The sequence below is a fragment of the Chelmon rostratus genome, chromosome 12 (genome assembly GCF_017976325.1).
Source record: "Chelmon rostratus isolate fCheRos1 chromosome 12, fCheRos1.pri, whole genome shotgun sequence".
NCBI lineage: Eukaryota > Metazoa > Chordata > Actinopteri > Chaetodontiformes > Chaetodontidae > Chelmon > Chelmon rostratus.
The window spans coordinates 26445898-26466811 of record NC_055669.1 but is presented as its reverse complement, the minus strand read 5'-3'; the positions used below and the strand labels follow the sequence as shown (position 1 = coordinate 26466811).

The window sequence follows — 20914 nt, the reverse complement described above, 5'->3', positions numbered from 1 at the left end:
GCATTAAGGTGCTATGACCAGAGCAAACCACCTGCTGTGTTTCACTAGCTGTTTCCATTGCCCCTAGAAATGCGAAAATCCTAAATATTGCAATAAAAAAACGATAATGGAAACACCTAAATTTCGAAAATCCTCTCAAATATCGCAAAAACATTTTTTCGCTCTCATGAGGTGGTTTTTCAGACGTGTCGATATTAAAGTGTATCACAAAAGTGTAATGGAAACACTTTTTCCGAATTTACACGTCTGAGGTCAGCGGACTCCCCGCTTCGGGCCGGCCGCATGCAGTCAGATATAACATCTTGTCAGTTTTGTTTTGAATTATAATTGTTTAATTATTGTTTTCTGGATCTCAATAAGTAGCAGACAAAAACACTCCAGCTGTTCCAGCTGTCACGCTGGCTGATCTGTTAAAGACAATCTGACATCTGTGATCTCGTCCTGTGTCACTTTGTAAAATCTAATCATTCCGTTTTCATTATTAGTGAGATGAACTTGTGATGAGTGTGTGCACCTCAGCGATGCACCGCTGGCACAGATGTTTTTCTCGTCACAGACATCGATGCTGCTCTGCTTTAGTCGGAGGTTTCACCTCCTGCAGACAGATTAATGAAAGCCTGCGACGCTGCTGCAAGATCCTCACAGGAAACTCTCACAGCAGCTTCAAAGGGACGATAATCTGCATCTGAGCGGGATTATCCTGCGTCTGATTGGCTGAGGGCTGGATCAGACGGCATGCAGGAGCATTCTGGGCTGTTCGGATCTGTTTTCTGATGTCTGAAAGAGTCAAGGGTTTATCGACTGACAAAATGTATCTCAAACAAAATTTATCAAAAAATAATCAATAGATTAGTCGATGGTAAAAATAATCACTTTAAGTGTATGTGCAGGTCTTTAAAGGGTCCTTTCACCCAAATCAACACAAAAAAACACTGATTATGTCCCAGGTAACTCCCTGGTTTCTGATCAGTATCTCTGATCTAGGATCAGTGCACAGGTGGGGCCTCGAGTTATAAGCAGTGGAGTTCCAAGATGTTCACTCAGAGAAGATCTGAGGTGGGTTTACAGTCACGATGGCGGTGGCGATAACAGAAACAGGGACTCACTGATCCTGGATCGTGCCTGACGTCAGAGGATCGTAACAAATCCAGTTTGGAATTAATCTGCAGATGATCCAAACTTTTCTGTGGATGTCAGTCGTTGAGCCACGACAAAGGCCAAAACGTGGCCCGCAACAGACCAGGTGAGCCTTGTTTTCAGCCTGGCCGACGGCTGGACACAAACATAAACCAATGCACCGATGTACAGGGAGGGTTTCACCCCCTCTGCATTCAGTCAGGACGCTCTAAAGCTGTGATGATGAAGTGAATGTCCAACACTATGAGTGCAGAGGATAGACTGCACTCACTCATGACTTCCATCGCTGAGAAATAGAAGAAGCTGAATCCCTCTGACCAGCACATGAAGTCCAACCAGACGGACGAGTCAAAGACCATCACACTCGCTTTCCACACATCTCCTCCCATCTCACCAGTTATCTCCACTACAGCGGAGGCAGGACAGTGGAGTATCCAGAGCAACAGGGAGGCTTCAAATATTATTCTTTAATGTTCTGATGGACACAAACTCAACTTCATCTGCCTCCACTGTTCTGTGGTGGAGGCTATTTTTACAGTTAAGGTCTACATCATCGGGTTTATTCTGCTTCTTGTCTTTCTTCAGAGGGAAGACATCACTTCCACTTTGACAGAGCAGTCTGCACTGAGCCATCAGCGTGTGAAGGGCAGCATCTCCGTTCATCAGGCTGAGAGCTGCCAGCCGACAGACCCAACGTTTGGTTAATTCATGAAGGACAACAGCAGCTGCCAGAGAGGCGGCGAACAGTCAACGCTCACAGATTTAGAGGCGTGAATCTGAGCAAACGCTTTAACATTGAGGAGGTGAATGTCTGCAGCTTCACAGTTTGCTGTAAACTCATCAGTCCTGATGCGACCAACATCACAGAATACACGGCCTGAATCTACTGCCTGGAGGCTGAAACGAAACACAAACATGGTGGAGTCAGATGTTCAAAAACATCTCATCTCAGTTCACAGAAGAAGTCAAATATCTCATCTTTAAACTAAGAATCTGTATTTAATCAGGAACCATCTGGTCATGGTTCCCTGCCAGAAAATGCTCATCCAGGCTGGGAGCGAGCTGTGAAGCAGCTCAGGTATCTCCAGGTCTTGTTCGTGGATGCGGGTGAACGGGAGCGTGAGGCGGGCCGGTGGACCGGTGCAGCGTCAGCAGTAACACACTGTAGCTTCCTATTTACCGGTCGATGCACGTTCCAACCCTCACTCACAGCCTGACCGAAAGAACAAGACCACGGACACAAGCTTCCTCCACAGGGGGGTAACGGGTGAGGACATTCAGAGCAGCAGCCAGTTGATGTGGTTCAACTTTTGACCAGGATCCTCCTGGGCGTCTTCCTTCAGAGGGTCGCTGAGCAGAACCAGAAGAAGCTGGAGTAGGCATGGGCAAACTACGGCCCGAGGGCCATATGCGGCCCGTTAAAAATTTGAAGAAATTATATTAATAAACCTTGTTAATGTTTTATTTTCCCTGCAATTCTGGCTTTTTCCCAATAGATGGCGCACTCTAGATACATTGTTGAGGTGCGGCGTATTACTCCATGTTTGCGCTTTACTCTACGACCCTCAGCCCTTCTGTAAAGATGAGCGCAGCTAAGAAAAGAAAAGTGGACAGAGAATGTCCAGTTTTTAATCAGGAGTGGACAACTAAATATTTTTACTGAACTCAGATCAGCTGCTGTTTGCCTGATATGCCAAGAGACTGTGGCGGTGTTTAAAGACGATGATACAGCAAGAAAACTGACTCCAGACTTTGATGCGCTGGATAAAAATGGAGACCAACAACACTGTTCCCCTGAAATTAAAAGAACGTTTCTCCGTTGTGTTTTGTAAAAAATGCATCTGAAAATAATTTCTTCAATAAGCCTGACATGTTACATGTCATGTCTGTCAAGGTGCGCGGACGTTCTCAAAACCAAGTGTGCAAATGCAGCGCGATCAAATATAACGTGATCAAATATAACTCGATCAAATATAACGCGCTCCACATACTGGCTCGTTGTCACTGTTCGTCCTCGCGCTGCTCGCTGCTGAGTTTTGGCTTTAGGGATGATTGAATAGAAGGAGAGGACAGTAGACCTGTATCTCCTACCGTTTGTTAAATAAAGACAGTCAGGAGGAGACTGATGATGATGATGTCCTGAAGGATAACACAACTTTCAGTGCTTTAAATAATAAAAAATATTTTATTAATTTAATTTTCAGTGTTTTAAGAGTCATTTCAATAAATCGCTCAGTTCTGTGGACTTCAAAGATATTTAGTTGTAATGCTTTTGTTCATTTTCAATTGAAATTAAATTACATGTTTTCTACATATCCCATGATATTTTATTTTCTCTTATGAGGTGGATAACCAAAACACTCCATCAATCTGCTCCCGGTCCGGCCCCCCAGTCAAATTTTAGAACCCTTTGTGGCCCACAAGTGAAAAAGTTTGCCCCCCCCACCCCCCCCGAGCTGGAGGGATGCAGGGTTCTACGTGTCATCTGGCCTGCATCCACTCCTGTCTATCATTCTCCTGCTTCGTCTGCACTGTTGGGTAAACCACCTCAGCCGGCTACGTTCACACAGCCCACGCTGTGTCTTCATGTTCCTACTGCAGCGCTGTTCACACTACAGGAGATATTTCAGGAACACCAGAGAGCCACACAACACCGACTGCAACACTTTGGAAGAAGACGGGCGTCGCAGGATATTTCACATGTAAACTGCATGTTTTCATCAGCTGTAAAAAGCTTCTTCACACAAGATAAAGCTCAATGTCGTCACCTTTTCATTTCTTACAGCTCATACTTGAATCATGTGTCGACCTGTGAATTATGCATCACAGGTGAAATGTGTGGAAACCAGGTCTACCGTATGTGAAATGGTGCTCCGTGTGTTAGCAACAAGTGAAATGTGTTTCACGTGCACAAATGCTGTTCAGATGTTTTTTGATTCTCGCCACAGAAACAACACAACACATAAACTGTAGAGAAGATCCAGGAATCACCAAAAGACGCTCAACACCACATCACACAGCTCAGAGTCCACCAGCAAGTCAGTGCTGCTCTTCACCAGACCTGAGCAGTCAGAAATATATTCAAAGGGCCAAATAATCTCCATCGTTACAGCTGATGGCTGGGATGTGAGTCTCACATTGTTCAGCAGTGGAAGCAGCAGTAACAGAGTGTGAGAAGGCAAGCTGACGCTTGTTCAGGACAGCGTGGAAGAAGAAATCACACATTTCTATTCACACCTTTCGACCAGCTCCAGAACCTTCTTCTGATTTGATAAAATAAAGAACGGAAATGAAGATGAAATCTAGAACCCAGAGCGGTTCAGGCTGTGGTCAGAGCACCACCGCGGTAAAACAGCTTCCATTCTCTGCTACGGGGGGGGGGGGGGGGGGGGGGGGTAGGGACCTGTCTCTGGGGGGAACAACATGTTCATGGGGACTGAAAATATCTCCAGTCTCAGGCAGATCATCATCAGGATCAGACAGAAACTACACGAGTCCCAAGGCAGGAGGCAGGAAACAACCAGTTTGTAATCACACACACTAATCTGAGTGTTTGATCCTGACGGTTCACGCTGCTGTTCAACAGCAGAGCGGTGTCGTCACTCTGTCCACTGCTCAGACACCTCCCACAGAGCCGGTCCATCAATAAAAACATCTTAGAAATAACGTTAATGAGTAACTCTGCAGAGAGACGCTTCAGGGCTGCATCATCGCCCTCCGCTGCATCTCTGATGAGCTTCCATTCTGAAACGATGCTAGTTTTAATGTTTGCTAATTGAAGTTACAGAGCACTTACTCTCTCATGACATATACTGTTACTGTGATATGAAACTGCATACACAGCCATAGACTTTGGTCATGTCCTCAACCACAGTTCAAGTCTGTTTTGTGCTGGCAGTGACTGAGAAAGGAACAAAGAGGTGTGAACATCAGGTCACATGGCCTGACAGGTAACTCATGGATGGGAGTTGGACATCAAATTTCTACAAAATCATAAACAAGATTTTTTGCCAAGAACACGTGAGGTTGTTAATAGTTCCTACAGCACAAAATCACACAGGTTACCTTGCAAACACTGAGCCATCAGACAGGTCAGTGAAGAACACCTGCATCAGTGGACAGGTGTGTTGCTGCACAGTCTTACCCGGCTGTCCACGGGACTCAGAGCTGTACCAGATGATTGACATGCTGTCAATCATCTCACTGGAGGAAGTCTGACTCATTTTCCTACAGAACATTTTCTGATGGTTAGATGCTCAAATGCACCCTGCATTTCACTGACACTGATTTTCCTCCAGTATGACCAGTGCCTCAGAGGAACTGGTTTCATCACGAACGTCTGACTTAGTTTGAAACGAGATCAAACGATCGCACCTGAACAGTCGCTGAGTTTTTGCATGAAGCAGATACTCGAGATGTTGCGCGTGAATTCGGTGGCTTATTACGACACAAAACTACTGCAGCGCAACTGATACTATACCACTGCAATGCAACTGATACTATACCACTGCAACGCAACTGATACTATACCACTGCAGCGCAACTGATACTATACCACTGCAACGCAACTGATACTATACTACTGCAACGCAACTGATACTATACTACTGCAGCCCAATGCAACTGATACTACACTACTGCAGCGCAATGCAACTGATACTATACCACTGCAGCGCAACTGATACTATACTACTGCAGCCCAATGCAACTGATACTACACTACTGCAGCGCAACTGATACTATACCACTGCAGCACAATGCAACTGATACTATACCACTGCAATGCAACTGATACTATACTACTGCAGCACAATGCAACTGATACTATACCACTGCAACGCAACTGATACTATACCACTGCAGCACAATGCAACTGATACTATACCACTGCAGCGCAACTGATACTATACTACTGCAGCCCAATGCAACTGATACTATACCACTGCAACGCAACTGATACTATACTACTGCAACGCAACTGATACTATACCACTGCAGCGCAACTGATACTATACTACTGCAGCCCAATGCAACTGATACTACACTACTGCAGCGCAACTGATACTATACCACTGCAGCACAATGCAACTGATACTATACCACTGCAATGCAACTGATACTATACTACTGCAGCACAATGCAACTGATACTATACCACTGCAACGCAACTGATACTATACCACTGCAGCACAATGCAACTGATACTATACCACTGCAGCGCAACTGATACTATACTACTGCAGCACAATGCAACTGATACTATACTACTGCAACGCAACTGATACTATACTACTGCAGCACAACGCAACTGATACTATACTACTGCAACGCAACTGATACTATACGACTGCAGCACAATGCAACTGATACTATACCACTGCAGCGCAACTGATACTATACTACTGCAGCGCAACTGATACTATACCACTGCAGCGCAACTGATACTATACCACTGCAAAGCAACTGATACTATACTACTGCAACGCAACTGATACTATACTACTGCAGATGGAGAACGATCCCAGAATCCACTTTCAGACGATATCAACCACAAGTCCTGAAAATATGGAATGAATCAGTGAAAACTAAGAAAGGTCCACCTGTGGATGAAGATCTGAACAACAGCTCAAGTCTACAGTAAGTTTCTTCATCCCACTTCCTGAGGCTCGGAGCTGACGATTCCTTAGCTGTGTTTGATGGTGATGAACTTGAAATGTGACTTTATTCTCTATTATTTTGGTGAAATGATCAGCTGACAGATGTTTACAGATGTGAATGTAAAGTTGCTTAACATGTTAGTTTGAAGCTGCGTCTGCAGTGATGATCCACGATGACGGTCCTGATTTAATTACTGGGGGATTACATTCGTGTCAGGGGCAGAGGCCACAGATTGAGATGGGAAGGCAGATACTTAAGATATTTAAGACTCTCAGCGTGCTCGCATAGCGACCCAGTGCAAACGTGGATTTTACCCAAATTTACCAGCCTGAAATCTTACATACAAGAGAACATTTTCGTGGGATTTCGTTCTACTGAACCCATGAACTCAACCACAGACTCAAACGGGACCATTCAGCTATTCAAGCACCCCTTTGGTTGAATACTGGGAATTCTGACTCACACACCCTCGGGATCCCCAAACCCTTCATGTCCATACAGTGTTGCATCTGAAAGAGCATCATGTGGACTGAAGCCTCCTCCAAACCTCACTGACAACTCGACCCAGCTACGTAACTGTTGTAGAAGTTTTCGGCTGCAGCGGTGTTTCCAGTTGGTTCTGGGAAGTGAAATTCGCCGTCCGTCACACGTGCATTCTCATAAGTCACAGTCTTAATACATCGCTGCATGATATCTCATTTCTTGTGCTAATTAGTTTGTCTTGATTAATACAATATGACTTGAACTTCTGGTTAAAGGTCAATGGTTGTTGCAATTCAGACATTTATTGATATTTAAAGTCAATAAATCTGTCTTATTGTCCAGCACTAATTTGAAAAAACTACTACACGAGTATCCCCGGTGAGAATACTGTATAAATTCTGGGGTTATTCAGACAAAAATGCCAAATAAAAGTAAATAAATGTAAAATGTCCCCTGATTCACTGCTCGGGATAGTTTCTTCACATCGCTGCGGCTGCTTCAACAGATCTTTAGGTGACTTTTAGCTAGCGGCCGTTCTCGATGACGCCTGCCGACAGAAACACAAACACACACAACAGCTCTGTCTGAATGTTGCATGACCGCAGAGCAGCAGATGGAGAAGCATCAGGAGGCTGCAGGCGAACTGAGCTGTCACGACACTCCGAGGAAACACAACCACGAACACAAAGACGCCCGGGATCACCGTCTGAGAGCAGGAAGTGTGTGATAACAGTGAGTTTACAGGTTCGACTCCCTCTGTGGGTCACAGTGCTGCGCCGTGTGAGCCCTCACAGCCTCAATCTGTCTGCATCTGTGCTACTCGAGGGGGAAGCGATAAAAGCTGCACTCTGGCTCCTGTCCATTATTTTGAACTGTTGTTGTTTCCGTCGGCGCCTGATATTAAAATCCAAACAGACCTAAAACCGCGGGGTGAAGGGAGGTGATGTGGACTACGCTGTGATCGTCCTGTAAACACATCACAGGTCGCTGCAGCGGCGTCATGTCAGAGTGTCCTTGAACGAGACACTGAGCCCACTCGCTGTGGACGAGAGCAGCACAAATGTAAATGTGGATGTAGGAGGCAGCGGGGAGGTTTCCAGTGATGACACTGTCTGCCTACAGAGAGCCTCCTCCTCCTCCTCCTCCTCGACAGCTCTCAGAGAGAGGAGGAGGAGGAGGAGGAGGAGGAAGCACAGCGCCGACTCCCGCCTGCCAAAAGCTGCTATAAATAGGAGCATCACCACGGAGCGGATGTAGCAGGATGTTCAGGAGGAGGAGGAGGAGGAGGGTTTCTGGATGATTCAGGGATGTGATGAAGAAGAACACAAGGAGGAAGATGGGAACAACCAAGCGAGGAGTGACATCCCACCACAATCTCGCTCTATATTTGCCATCTTCTCTGTTTGTCAGTCAACTTTGCTGCTGTGTGAGGACAGATCACGACTCACTGTGTCGTTTATCTGATTAGTCATTTGATTGTTGCAGTTTTATGGACAGTGGAAATATATTTGGGCCGGTAACTGAATGTTTTTTTTTTAATTTTATAGTTTATTCATTGACAGAGAGACCAAAAAGTTAATTGCGAGCTGCAACGCGCGCGAGAGAGAGAGAGACAGCAGCAGACCCGGAAAGTGAAAGTCAGCTGGTTTTTGTCACCTCAGAGGCAGAAGTTCTGAAAAAGCCGCCACAGAGAAGATTTATATGGTTTGAACAAGGTTTTCAGGATAATGACAGACGTGAAGCCACCATATAAAACTCACACTCCCAACACACACAGTGCAGCTGCATGGCACCATATAAAGACTAAAGAGTCCGAGACCCTCAGACTGACATCAAACTGGCTTCTTGAAGAAGTGACAGCCCACACATTCACACACGGCCAACGTCCAACTGACGTCCATCAAAACTTTGTCCTGCTTGTTGCCGCTGCTGTTTGTACAGAAACGATGTAGAAAATCTCAGACGAAGACAACACGGCTGTAAACTCTGCAGTTCAATTCATCAGAATTGAACCGAGCTGTGACCTCTGACCTCCGACTGCGTCATTCAGGGCAAACACGTTTAAAATAACGTTAATGAGAACGAGTGATGCTTCCAGCTGCACTGATCGTTCTGTTCATATCAACACCGGATAAAACGTGCTGCTCGCGGTGACGCGGGACATCAGCGCTGTGTTTACAGGCTGCTCTGCTGCCACCAGGAGTCCAAACTGAATAAATAAAATAAAACCGATGAACGCTGCTTTTAACTCAAACGGAGCTTTTACATCACATGTAAACCAGTAGATCTGGCAGGATCTTTAAATGATTTATCTTTTCCATTTTATTTAATATGTCTCGTCGCGTGTCTGAAACTACAAACGTGACTACATTCACCTGAACCTGTACCTCTACCTTACTTGGGCCATTTTTCACTACATTTCAGAAATATTGTACTTCATTATGTGTACTTGACAATATGAGTTATTAGTTACTTTGTAGGTTTAGATTATTAATACAAAATATCAATCAGCTAATAAATGATGATTGACCAGCTGCACCATTAACATGATGAACACACTAATAACTATAATCCAGTGAGATGACATCCAGTATATCATTGGGGCATTCTGTGCAGTATTTCTACACTGTGGTATTATTACTTTTACTTAATTAAAGGATGTGAGTACTTCTTCTGCCACTGACTACATCCTGGGTGAACATGCAGTGGTGATCGGCCTCCACCCTGACCGACGGCACACTGTTGGGGCAGTAAACGGTGCAGCGGGCTGTGGAGGCGACGGAGAAGATCTGAGGTTTCAATTCATGGAGCTCAGCCCTGGTGAGGCCCTCTGGATCTGGATCTGGATTTGGATCTGATGAGTGGGTGGGGTGTTTTTAAGTCAAGTCATATCCTGAGCTGTGGTGCATTCATTTCAGCTCAACGATTAAAAATGACAGCAGCCCGCTAAATATTTAACGGCTCCACAATTGATAACTTCCGGGGAAATCTATCGAGTGTGTGGCAGAGCAGCAGTCGATGGCAGCCGATCAATGGGACTTAATTAAGACAAGTTGCGATCAAACTGACATGGAGCAGATTTACAGCAGAACGGTTAATCACGGGCAACGCTGAAGCGTTTCCATTTGACCATCTAACCTCCAGTCTCAGATTTAACAGCGTCATTTTCCCAATCCCTCAGATTAACAATGGACACCAATAAAATCCTGATCCGTGTAGAACAGGCAGCAGTAATCTGAGCCGTGCCCGAGGGTTCAGAGGTCAACACAGCGCTCCACACCATACTGTAACTCCAAGCCCCCCGAGGCGCTCAGAGTGTGACTGTCCAATCAGAGCCAGGGGGCAAAAGGTCAACTGGGAGGTTCGTTTCAAGCGGACTGGAGTCCATCAAAAGCGTCCAATCACAGAGTTTCTAAAGGATAAAGGGGGAGATTTATCCCCTCACACTCACTTCACCGCTCTGGCTTGCTGTGATCTCACCTGAGAGGTAATAACGAGCTGGAAACAAAGTGACACACAAACGCTCAGCCTCAGCCAATAACGGACCGCTTTGGATTAGATAACCAATCCCTGCTCTTCTGCACAGTAATCGGATGGACGCAGTGAGGGAGTGTGTCCTGTGGTGTGTTTGTGTACGGACGCTGGATCAGTGCGTCTGAAAGCTGTCCAGCTGAATGACTGGGACAGACATGCCGACACTCTGAAGAAAAATACTGATCGAGGGCTGTTTGCTGAGGCAAATATTAAAGACAGATGCTCTGCACAGTCACACTGAAGCATTTCAATGATGATCAGTCGAGGCCCTCCACCTCCAGGTCTTAAACCTTTCGTTCAATCCTCAGACGGCTCTCAGCTGACAGCAGAGCCGACGTGGGACCGCGCTTCGAGTGAGCTGGTGTTTCCCTGCCGAGCACATGTTGACCACACATGCACGTGCCTGCCAGCCTGCCTGTGACGCTCCCCGTCGGCCAATCGCACCTCAGCGCTGCTGCAGTCAGAGCCTCCGATTGGTCGGTCCAGTGACGCAGAGATGACGAGCGGCTCGGGCAGCCTATCGCGTCGGGTCAAACGGTAAACACAGCCGCTCAGTGACGAGTCAAAAGGGCTTTCCCCCCTCAGCTGTTGTCTGACAGGCACAGGGCACAGGAAACAACTACAGCAGAATCTGGTTTACATTACGGTCATTTTCAGGTTTGAATGGAATATTTTCTGGTTCTCAGCTCGTCTGTGTTGAGTTTCTCTACCTCAGATGCGTTCACTGGCCTGCAGCGTTTCTCTGTCTCGCCCACACAGGGTTGATTTCTCATTCCTGTGCCCATCTCCTCTCTGTCTCCAGATTTAAGCAGCAGGAACAAACCTGCCTTGGCTGTTGAAGTGAACGTTGTAGCTGTGAGGGAGCATCAGCGTTCAGGTTTTAAGGTTGTGTTGGTGGAGAACGCTGCCTTCAACTGCATGAAAATTAACTGAACCAATGAAGTTTGCTAACGAGCTGTTGGTGGTTATTTTCAAAAATCAAAAAACAAACAGCACCAACCAATCAGAGGAACCAGAGTTCACTCCAAGAGACCAAGTCCGAGTAAACCAGAATCATCCAAACCTGTAAAAGCATTAATCTCAGCCTTCTGTCGGCTGGCTGTCACCATTTAATCCTCAGAACATTCAGATTACTGAGAACTGTGAGACCGATCACTGCTTTCGTCAACTGTCAGTCGTTCTGTTTAAATGCTGGAAATATTGTCAGTGTTTCAGGTACTTTCAGGTTTCAACTGACAAACAATGCATTGTGGGAAGTGTAGGATTCTACAGTCTGCTTCAATTCTGACCAAGAAATGTTTGTGTTCCCAGATCAGACTTTAGGCGTTGAGTTATTATTCCTGATAGAAAAGATGGACACAACGACCACAACACAATCTCAACACAGAAAACTGAAGGATCAGCTGTCACCTCTTCGTTAAACCGTCAACTGTCGCGTTTTAATGCTCACGATACACTGACTAGAGTGGGAGCCATTAGTCAATCTCCTGTCGATCAGTCAGGAAAATAATCTGCCACAATTGTAATAATCGATTCATCGCTGAAGCCGGTTTTGAAACCCCAAACCTTCTCTACTTTCAGCTTCTCCAGTGAGACGGTTTGCTGCTTTGCTTTGTGATCAGGATTATTTGGCGAGACGTCGCTTTGAACTCACTGTTTTTTCACTATTTTCTGAACGTAACAATTAATCGTGATCGTAGTCGGCAGATCAATCGATAATGAAAGCGATCGTTAGTGTTAGCCCGGCAAACAGACGGTAAAGAGCAGGTGAAGACATAAACTGCGCTCCCAGCAGCAGCAGCGCTGCGAGCTGCGAGCTGTCAACCACCAGGTTAAACTCAGTCTTCACCGTCTGAAGCGACATTTCTCCAGCAGTGAAGTTTACCGCCACAGTCTCAGTGGACAAACTCTGCCTGCAGTCCCGCTTCCTGTCCCCTTTGAGTTTTAGAAACGAACGCACCCCAGCGCCCCGGCCGTGACCTCACACACGCTCACCACGTGAGCTGCCTAACTGTGCCGAGGATCTCCCTCCCGGCCGGCCTCCAGATGTTTCCACCCACCTTGCAGCCAAACATGAGGGAGATGGTGCTGTTGGTGCAGGCCACCTTGCAGTGGCACAGCATGGGCGAGAAACACTCCACCTTCTTCATGCCGGGGGACATCTTGTCGGCGCCAGGGCAGTTGGCCGACAGCCGCCTCCTGCGGGAGCGCTGCCGGCTCCTCCCGCGCCGCCCGGCTCCGGCCGCGGCTCCCCCTGCACCTCCTCCTCCGCCTCCACCTCCAGCCTCTCCACCTCCTCCTCCACTGCTGCTGCTGCTCCCTGCTCTCACCATCCGCCCTCATTCCTCGCGTCGCTCCATCGCGGCGGGGAGGAAACGACTCCCAGAGCTCTTCCTTCATTCAGGGAGAACCTCCCCCCTCCTCGTCTCCACTGACCCCTCCTCCTCCTCCTCCTCTTCCTCCTCCTTCTTCTGGTAGAATATATTCCTCTCCCTCTTGACCTCCTCTCAGGCGTTTGCCTCGACTCCTCTCTCCCTCGTTCTCTTGTTTTCCTCCTCTCTCCCTGTTGCGTTCCCTCTCCCTCTCTCTGTCTCTCTCTCTCCCTCTCTCTCTCCCTCTCTCTCTCTCTCTCCCTCTCTCTCTCCCTCTCTCTCTCCCTCTCTCTCTCTCTCTCCCTCTCTCCCTCTCTCTCTCTCTCTCTCTCCCTCCCTCTCTCCCTCTCTCTCTCTCTCTCCCTCCCTCTCTCTCTCTCTCTCTCTCTCTCTCTCTCTCTCTCTCTCTCTCTCTCTCTCCCTCCCTCTCTCTCTCTCTCTCTCTCTCTCTCTCTCTCTCTCTCTCTCTCCCTCTCTCTCTCTCTCTCTCCCTCTCTCTCCCTCTCTCTCTCCCTCTCTCTGACAGAGTGGTGATGATGATGAGAGTCGGGGCGAGCGAGTGCTGTGTTTAGTTTCTGTATGTGTGTGTGTGTGTGTGTGTGTGTGTGTGTGCGTGCGCGTGCGTGTGTGTGTTACGCTTTCCTCTGTGGGGGTGTGATTGGTCTCCAGGGAGAGGGGGGTGGGGACGAGAGAGGTTGGTCACATGACTCATCGGAAACGAGGAGGGTTGAACGAGAGAGAGAGAGAGAGAGAGTGGGGGTGTATCCTCAGGGAAGGTAGAGTGATGTAGGACAAAGTCAGTGATGTGGAGGAGAGGAAGAGGAGAAACAGACAGAGGAAAAAAGAGGAAAAGGAGGAGGCAGGAAGAGGAAGACGGAGGAGAAGAGAGGAAGAGTGAAGGGAGGAACAGGAGGGAAAAGACGAAGGAGAGGTGGAGGGATAGAAGAAGGGGAGGATGACAAAGAGGAAGAGGAGGAGTCAGATGGAGAGGAAAAGGAGACACAGGAAGAGAAGGAGGAGGAAGTCGACCACCAGAGGAGGGAGATAGAGGAAGAGGAAAGGGGGTGGAGCCTTAACGTATAAACACAAAGATCTTGACGACTTTTTTCTCAGCAGATTAGTTTGGCATCAGTAGTTTGACTTATGGATTATTTCTATTATTGATTGTTTTCTCTACCAGCTGATCGGCTGTCAATGACATGTCAGAAAGTCCATCACAGTTTCCCTGAAGCCCAACATGATGTTCAATCACACAAGTCAAAGAAAAGCGAAACCTCTCCTGATGAGGTCAAAGCAGGTCTGTACAGTCTAACATGAAGAGTCTGTGCAGCTCTGTGTGATCCAGCTTCACAACGTGAGTCACACTGAAACGGTGCAGAAACGGTGCAGAAACGGTGCAGAAACGGTGCAGAAACGGTGCAGAAACGGTCGTCTGGACGCTTCTGTTGTCAGACGCTGTTTGAAAATGAAAACGCAGACGTGCTCAGAGCCACTTGTTTGTGTTTGAGGTGAATCGGTAGCTGTAGTCTATCCTGCCCTTAAAAATCACCTCCCAAACTGTCCATACACAGAACACCAGTTCCCACAATTCATAGGGAACAGCCGCCATATTGGTACAGGGAAGCTGCACCTCCTGATGCCTGTAAGTCTATGAAGGCAGGAGGTGACAATCAAAATCATCATAACTCGCTGAATTTTAACCGATGCTGTTTGATTTGACAAATGACAAACATGGATTCATGATACAAAATACTTTTATAATAAGAATATAGTTATTTTCTAAGTATATTCATTTTTCTTTCAGCAGGTCTGCTGGCTGCCATGATGTCATTTTGTTTATAATTTTCAAAATAAATGAAGACGTAATCAAACTGACATAATAACAATAGAGATTAGAGTTAAAGATTGAGATCTCCTGGCAGGCGTCACACATTAAGTCCATAAACACAGAGCTGATCCATCAGCAGGGCTGTGCAGAGCTGCAGCAGAACAGCTACACTGTCTGATCCAATCATCTTACAGGTTTGTAATAAATAAATAAATTCTAATACAAGAGAGATGAACAACACAAATTCAGCTCTCATCTCATATAAATGTTTGAAAAGACCGATGATGAGTGATAAATATCATTTTCAGCATCTTTCTGAGAACTTTCTTTGTTTCTTCTTTACCTGACAGTTTAACTTAACTAAGCATCAGGACTGTCACTTAACTTCATATTATCTTAAAATAATCATAACTTGAAAATAAGGCAAAACGAGGGGGAAAATGATGGATGCACCATCGAGTGAGTAACTGTGGGCGAGAGCAGCAGATTCCAGGAGACGAGCCTTTAACTCCAGCTGTGGTCCATCACTTCAATCTGTTGTGGTCACTCGTGGGTGGTTAGCACCAGTGCTATAAAAAGGTAACATACAGCCCTGCTTCCACAAATCATTTTTAAAACGTCCTGTTGATGGAATAATCAACCGGTGGATTAATAACAAACTTTAATAACTTTGCTGTGCACAGACGGCCTGAAGCACCACAGTGCGCCTGACGTTTATTCTCATCATCAGTTACTTTCTTTACATCATTCGTTTGGTGTAAATGACTTCAGACGAAGCTGTTTTCATACATGCACGAGAACAATACAGCTGCTTTTACTGATTAAAGACTAAGAGAGTCTAAGAGAAGTTAGTGGGGGTGCCGAGGAGCCCCTGAGCAAGCAAGGAAGTGATGACCTCTGCAGAATGAAGGGTGGACAAGCTTCCTCTGAGACAGCCGGTGATCTGATCAGTGTGTGTGTGTGTGTGTTTGTGTGTGTGTGTGTGATCAGTGTGTGTGTGTGTGTGTGTGTGTGTGTGATCAGTGTGTGTGTGTGTGCGTGTTGAGGCAGATTTTGGGCGGAGACGTCAGGAAGCTGAGAGATTCCTCCTGAGACTGACGACAGAAACTACAGAGCGAGTCGGTCCATCGCTCATATCTGTTCGTCTCTATCTGCTGGCTTTTAATTGGACTGTTTCTCTGCACGTCTACAACACACACACACACACGCACGCACACACACACACACACACACACACACACACACACACACACACACACACACACACACACACACACACACACACATCCACCCACTGTCTGTCTCTGTGTTAGTCATTCAGGGTGAAGAGGAGATGAGAGAAAATGTGAGAAGTGAGGAGGAGAGAAAGACGAAGAAGGTCTCTTCATCATTTTATTAGATTATGTTGGAGCTATTTTCTTATCATTAATGCCTGGCGAGAGATTCAGACCTCTAGAAACCAGAACTGCTGCTCATTTCATGCCATAAATGACATATCAAAATCTAGTTTAGAAGCAAAATATTAAAATCTAATTACAGACAACAAAAACACAAATTAGACACATAAAAACAAACCAAGATGCCTCGGATCAAATCAATCAAGAGTCTTCATTCTCTGCTAGCGCTGCCTAGAGGCTGCAGTGGTCATTACAGCCACCATCTCAAAGAGTTGCACAGAAAAAAAAACAATGTAAAACGTATCTTGTCTTACCAGCAGTGGAGCTATTAATGCAGTTATTCCAGAAGGTGGCGCTAACTGAAAGGTCCTGTGGTCATTAGAATATAAAGGGTTCATCCTCTGAGGAGCAGGAAACACAACCACAATCTCATCCATCAAACTACACTGTAACGCCGGGTTCACACTGCACAACCTTTGGCCGTTCAGATGGTCACTGTGTCACGTCACGTCATCATAGAGTCAAAAAGACGTGACAGATGACACCTTGGTCCCCGACCAATCACAGCTCGCCATCATTCACGACCCGCGTGATGTCACCAGGAAGGAAGTGCCGGGGACAGACTTGAGGAAACAAGAAACAGTGTCTGCAGTGGTGTGTGTGATAGCAAGAGCAAAGACCTGACTGTAGGTCGTCAATGAATATCCCAAATTCAAATATATAATCAAACGGTAAATTCATTTTCCACTGGGGTGGGGGGGTGGGGGGGGGGCAGCACCACTGTGGCAGCTGACTGAAGCACTGCATGACAGTCAGGGGTCGATAATCACACAGCATGTGGGCACGTATCTCTATAGCAACGGCAGCAGAGGCTCATGGGTACTGAAGTATTTACAGCCATCCACAATACCGCTGTGTACTCTGAACAACATGAGGTGTCAGGTGTTCAAATATTCAGAAATAATTATCCTGAAAACATCTGTGGTTGGTCAGTCAGTCAGAGGGACAGAGGGACGGAGGGACGGACGGAGGGACGGGCGGACAGGCCTCAGGTGAAGCTTTCATTAAAGTTTTGGACAGTTTGCACCAATCAGCTTCTGTCTGTGTGAGCTGCTGTTTGAGAGCCTCATTATCAAAGCCTGAGTCAGGCTGACACACACACACACACACACACACACACACACACACACACACACACACAGACACACACACAGACACACACACACACACACACACACACAGACACACACACACAGACACACGCACACACACACACACAGACACACAGAGACACACACACACACACACACAGACACACACACACACACACACAGACACACACACACAGACACACACACAGAGACACACACACACACACACACACACAGAGACACACACACTCACACAGACAGACAGACAGACACACACACACACACACACACACACACACACACACACACACACACGCTGCAGTCCAGCAGTGCTCACTGAGTGTTTGCAGTGACAGTGATAGCAGCTGACAGGTTCAGATGTGATGGCCTCCTTCTAAATTTACCCTGCTGCTTTTTACACATCGCTCACTACACACACTTCAGAACCAGACCTTACACTGTGTGTGTGTGTGTGTGTGAGTGTGTTTACATGTCTTTGGGTGGACCTGACCTGACCCAGGTTGTCCCGGGCTGTGGGTCAGGTAATACTTGATAAAATGTTTAAGGTTTTCAACCATTGACAATAATGTTCAGATGCTCTTTTTTATTGTATTTAGGTTTGAGATCATGTTGTTTATTTCTGTGTGTCAGTCTACTTTGTCGGGATCAATCACTGCCAGTTCTCCACTCAGAAAAGACGAGGACGGTCCCTGTACCACAGTCAGCTCAACAGCTGTGGAGTGGCTCCCCCTGCTGGACAAACTGGACAAGTCAGCTGAGTGGACCTGGAAAACCCTGGTGTGTTTTCTGTTGTTTCTGTCCTTTCTTATTCATTATGTAGGTTCATGCTGGTCATGAAGGAGTTTAACAAAACGTTCAGGGAGGAGACCAACAGTAGAATGACATCTCTTTTCTTTCCACACAGGAGTTAACTTTCAGGAGGAGAAGAGGAGTAAAACCTTCACTGTGCTCCTGACAGAGAACAGCAGTACTTTCCTTCAGCATCTGATCACTTTGTTCATTTTCCACTAATGTGTCTCTGTCAGAGTTCTGTCACACTGAATCACATGAAGAAAGAGCATTTAACGATACAGGACAAGTCACTGAGGACAAACTCAATGTGCTCCACATTAAAAACAACTGAAGAAGGGATGGGAAACAATAATATGGAATTATTGCCAAACCAAACATCAATTTACAGATTAATTAATTATTTCAAGACTAAACTCAACAATAGTTACTTGAAGATAGTCAGAGAAAGTCTGTGTAAATCCCAGTGAAACCAGTAGAGACCACTACAGGAAACCGTGCAGACTGATAGAAACACCACCACACATATGCAGCAGGGGGCAGCACACCATCAGACAGACTGCAGGTCCCATGACTTTGTTTTCTAAGTCACGGAGCTCTTCAATCAGCCTGAAATATTCTTCCTTCCTGGTTTTTCAGTCTTTTTTCTCTTATTTCCCTACTGCTGTTGGGAGGAATAAGCTCTAACTCAATAAATCTATGAAACAAGTGGGAAAATACTTTGACGGTCCACAGCAAAGCGACGCAGATCACAGGCTCCTCTTAACGCCTAGAAAACATAACTGCTTCATCCTCTGAAAACTAAAACAATACGAACGTTCCAACATATCTAACTTTTACAAATACTGGAAAATGAGAAGTATTCCAGGTTTTCCAGGACACGTTCAGTGATTGTATGTGTTCTGTGAACATCCAGACGAGACCACGTTTCACTGTATTTCTGTTTACCTGGACGTCATCCTGACAAAGACTCAATGACTGTCACCGTGGTAACCGTCCGGACTAGTAAAATAATAATCCTCTGTGCAATGTGTTGTGTATGATCAACCTTCACACATACGGATCTGTACCTGTAAGTGGAATCTGGACTTCCTCATCTTATGTCCCACCTGTAGCTGAAACAACGCAACCCCCCCCCCCGTCGCAGCCCCTTCAGGCCTGCTCTCAGTCTAAAGATGGCTGCTTGTGTGTATTATTGTCCCAGAGGACGGTCTGGCAGGACTTCTTGTCTCCGTGTCAACCCAGATGGCGAGGCGTTGCCCTGAGGTGGGGGAGGGGGTAGACTGGGTGTATCACAGCCACTTGAGTTAATATCAAAGCTTCGCCATCATATCTGCAGCATTACAGTGCCACTCCCTACCCAGAATCCTCTCTGCTTCCAGGCTTCAGGAGAGGAAAAACAACTAAACATGTATTCAAAATAAATGTTTAACTCCTTGATCTTCAATGCAAATGAACGTTTTGTTCATCATGTACAGATTCTGATCCAACGAATATTTACTGCATGTAATACGTTTTTTTAAGGTGCAGTGTGCAGGATTTAGAGGGACCTTTAAGCAGAAATTAGTTAAGTTTTTGTTTGTGTTTAATCACCTGAGAGTCAGGATCTCTGTGTTTTTGTTAGCTCAGAGTGAGTCTTTATATCTACAGAGGGAGCAGGTCCTCCTACAGGAGCCCAGAAGGGACAAACTAAACACAGACTCTCCCACATGCTTTGAAAGGGACGGTGACACGAGGGGTATTCAGTTAGTTGCAATCTGCAACCTCACCACCAGATGCCACTAAATCCTTCACACAGGACAACAGAATAATGATTTCAAGAAGAGCAACTGTTGCCAAGGTAACACCTAACATGGAGCCAAAAAATTACGGCTCATTTTCCATTTCTATTAATTTAGAGCTGCAATTAATTGATTAGCTGACCGAAAGAAAATTAATCGGCATCTATTTTGATAATCGCTGAGTCATTTAAATCTCTTTTCAAGTAAAAATATTAAATATTTGATAGTTAAAATGTCAGGATTCTTCTAGTTTAACATCACAGTAACTGAATCTCTTCAGTCAGACACAACAAGACACCTGAAGACGTCAGCTGGGACTCAAGAAACTTTCACTCTTCATTTTCCTGATATTCATGGCACCAAATAATCAATCAAGAAAATAATTGGCAGATTCATAAATCTTGAAAATAACTGTTAGTTGCAGCCCTGGGTTAATCCGACGCCCACCATACATACCATCAGTTTATTGTTCCCATTCAATTTGCTGTTAAACCAACAGATCCAACTTTTCACTTCAGCTCTAAATCAAGCAACAATGAAGAGAATCAACCTGCTGTCAGGCCGACGTCAGCGAGAACCAGAAATCACCAACCCTGAGACGGAGGACAGCATTTCAGATTCCTGACTGGACACATATACAATCAACATGAGGAATCCCCTTTGATTCCTCTCCTGTAGACCACAGAAAGACCACAGGTCAGACCAGGACCAAAGCAGAGGAGGCTCGAGTAGACAAACGGTCTGGCCTGAGATCAGATCTGGC

The 20914-nt window shown here is 46.1% G+C and overlaps 1 protein-coding gene across 10 annotated transcripts in view; it reads right to left on the bottom strand.

Annotated features, from left to right (window-relative positions):
- The window catches only part of LOC121615279 (discs large homolog 1-like protein), a 119487-nt gene that overhangs the window by 54551 nt on the left and 44022 nt on the right, over window positions 1-20914 (bottom strand). Inside the window, exon 1 of one of the 10 annotated variants that reach the window (XM_041949570.1) lies at window positions 12873-13056. The exons of the other annotated variants lie outside the window; for them this stretch is intronic. Coding sequence (XP_041805504.1) covers window positions 12873-12974 — 102 coding nt within the window. The 5' untranslated portion in view covers window positions 12975-13056. Of the gene's footprint in view, window positions 1-12872; window positions 13057-20914 lie in introns of those variants that run through there. 10 annotated transcript variants of the gene reach the window in all.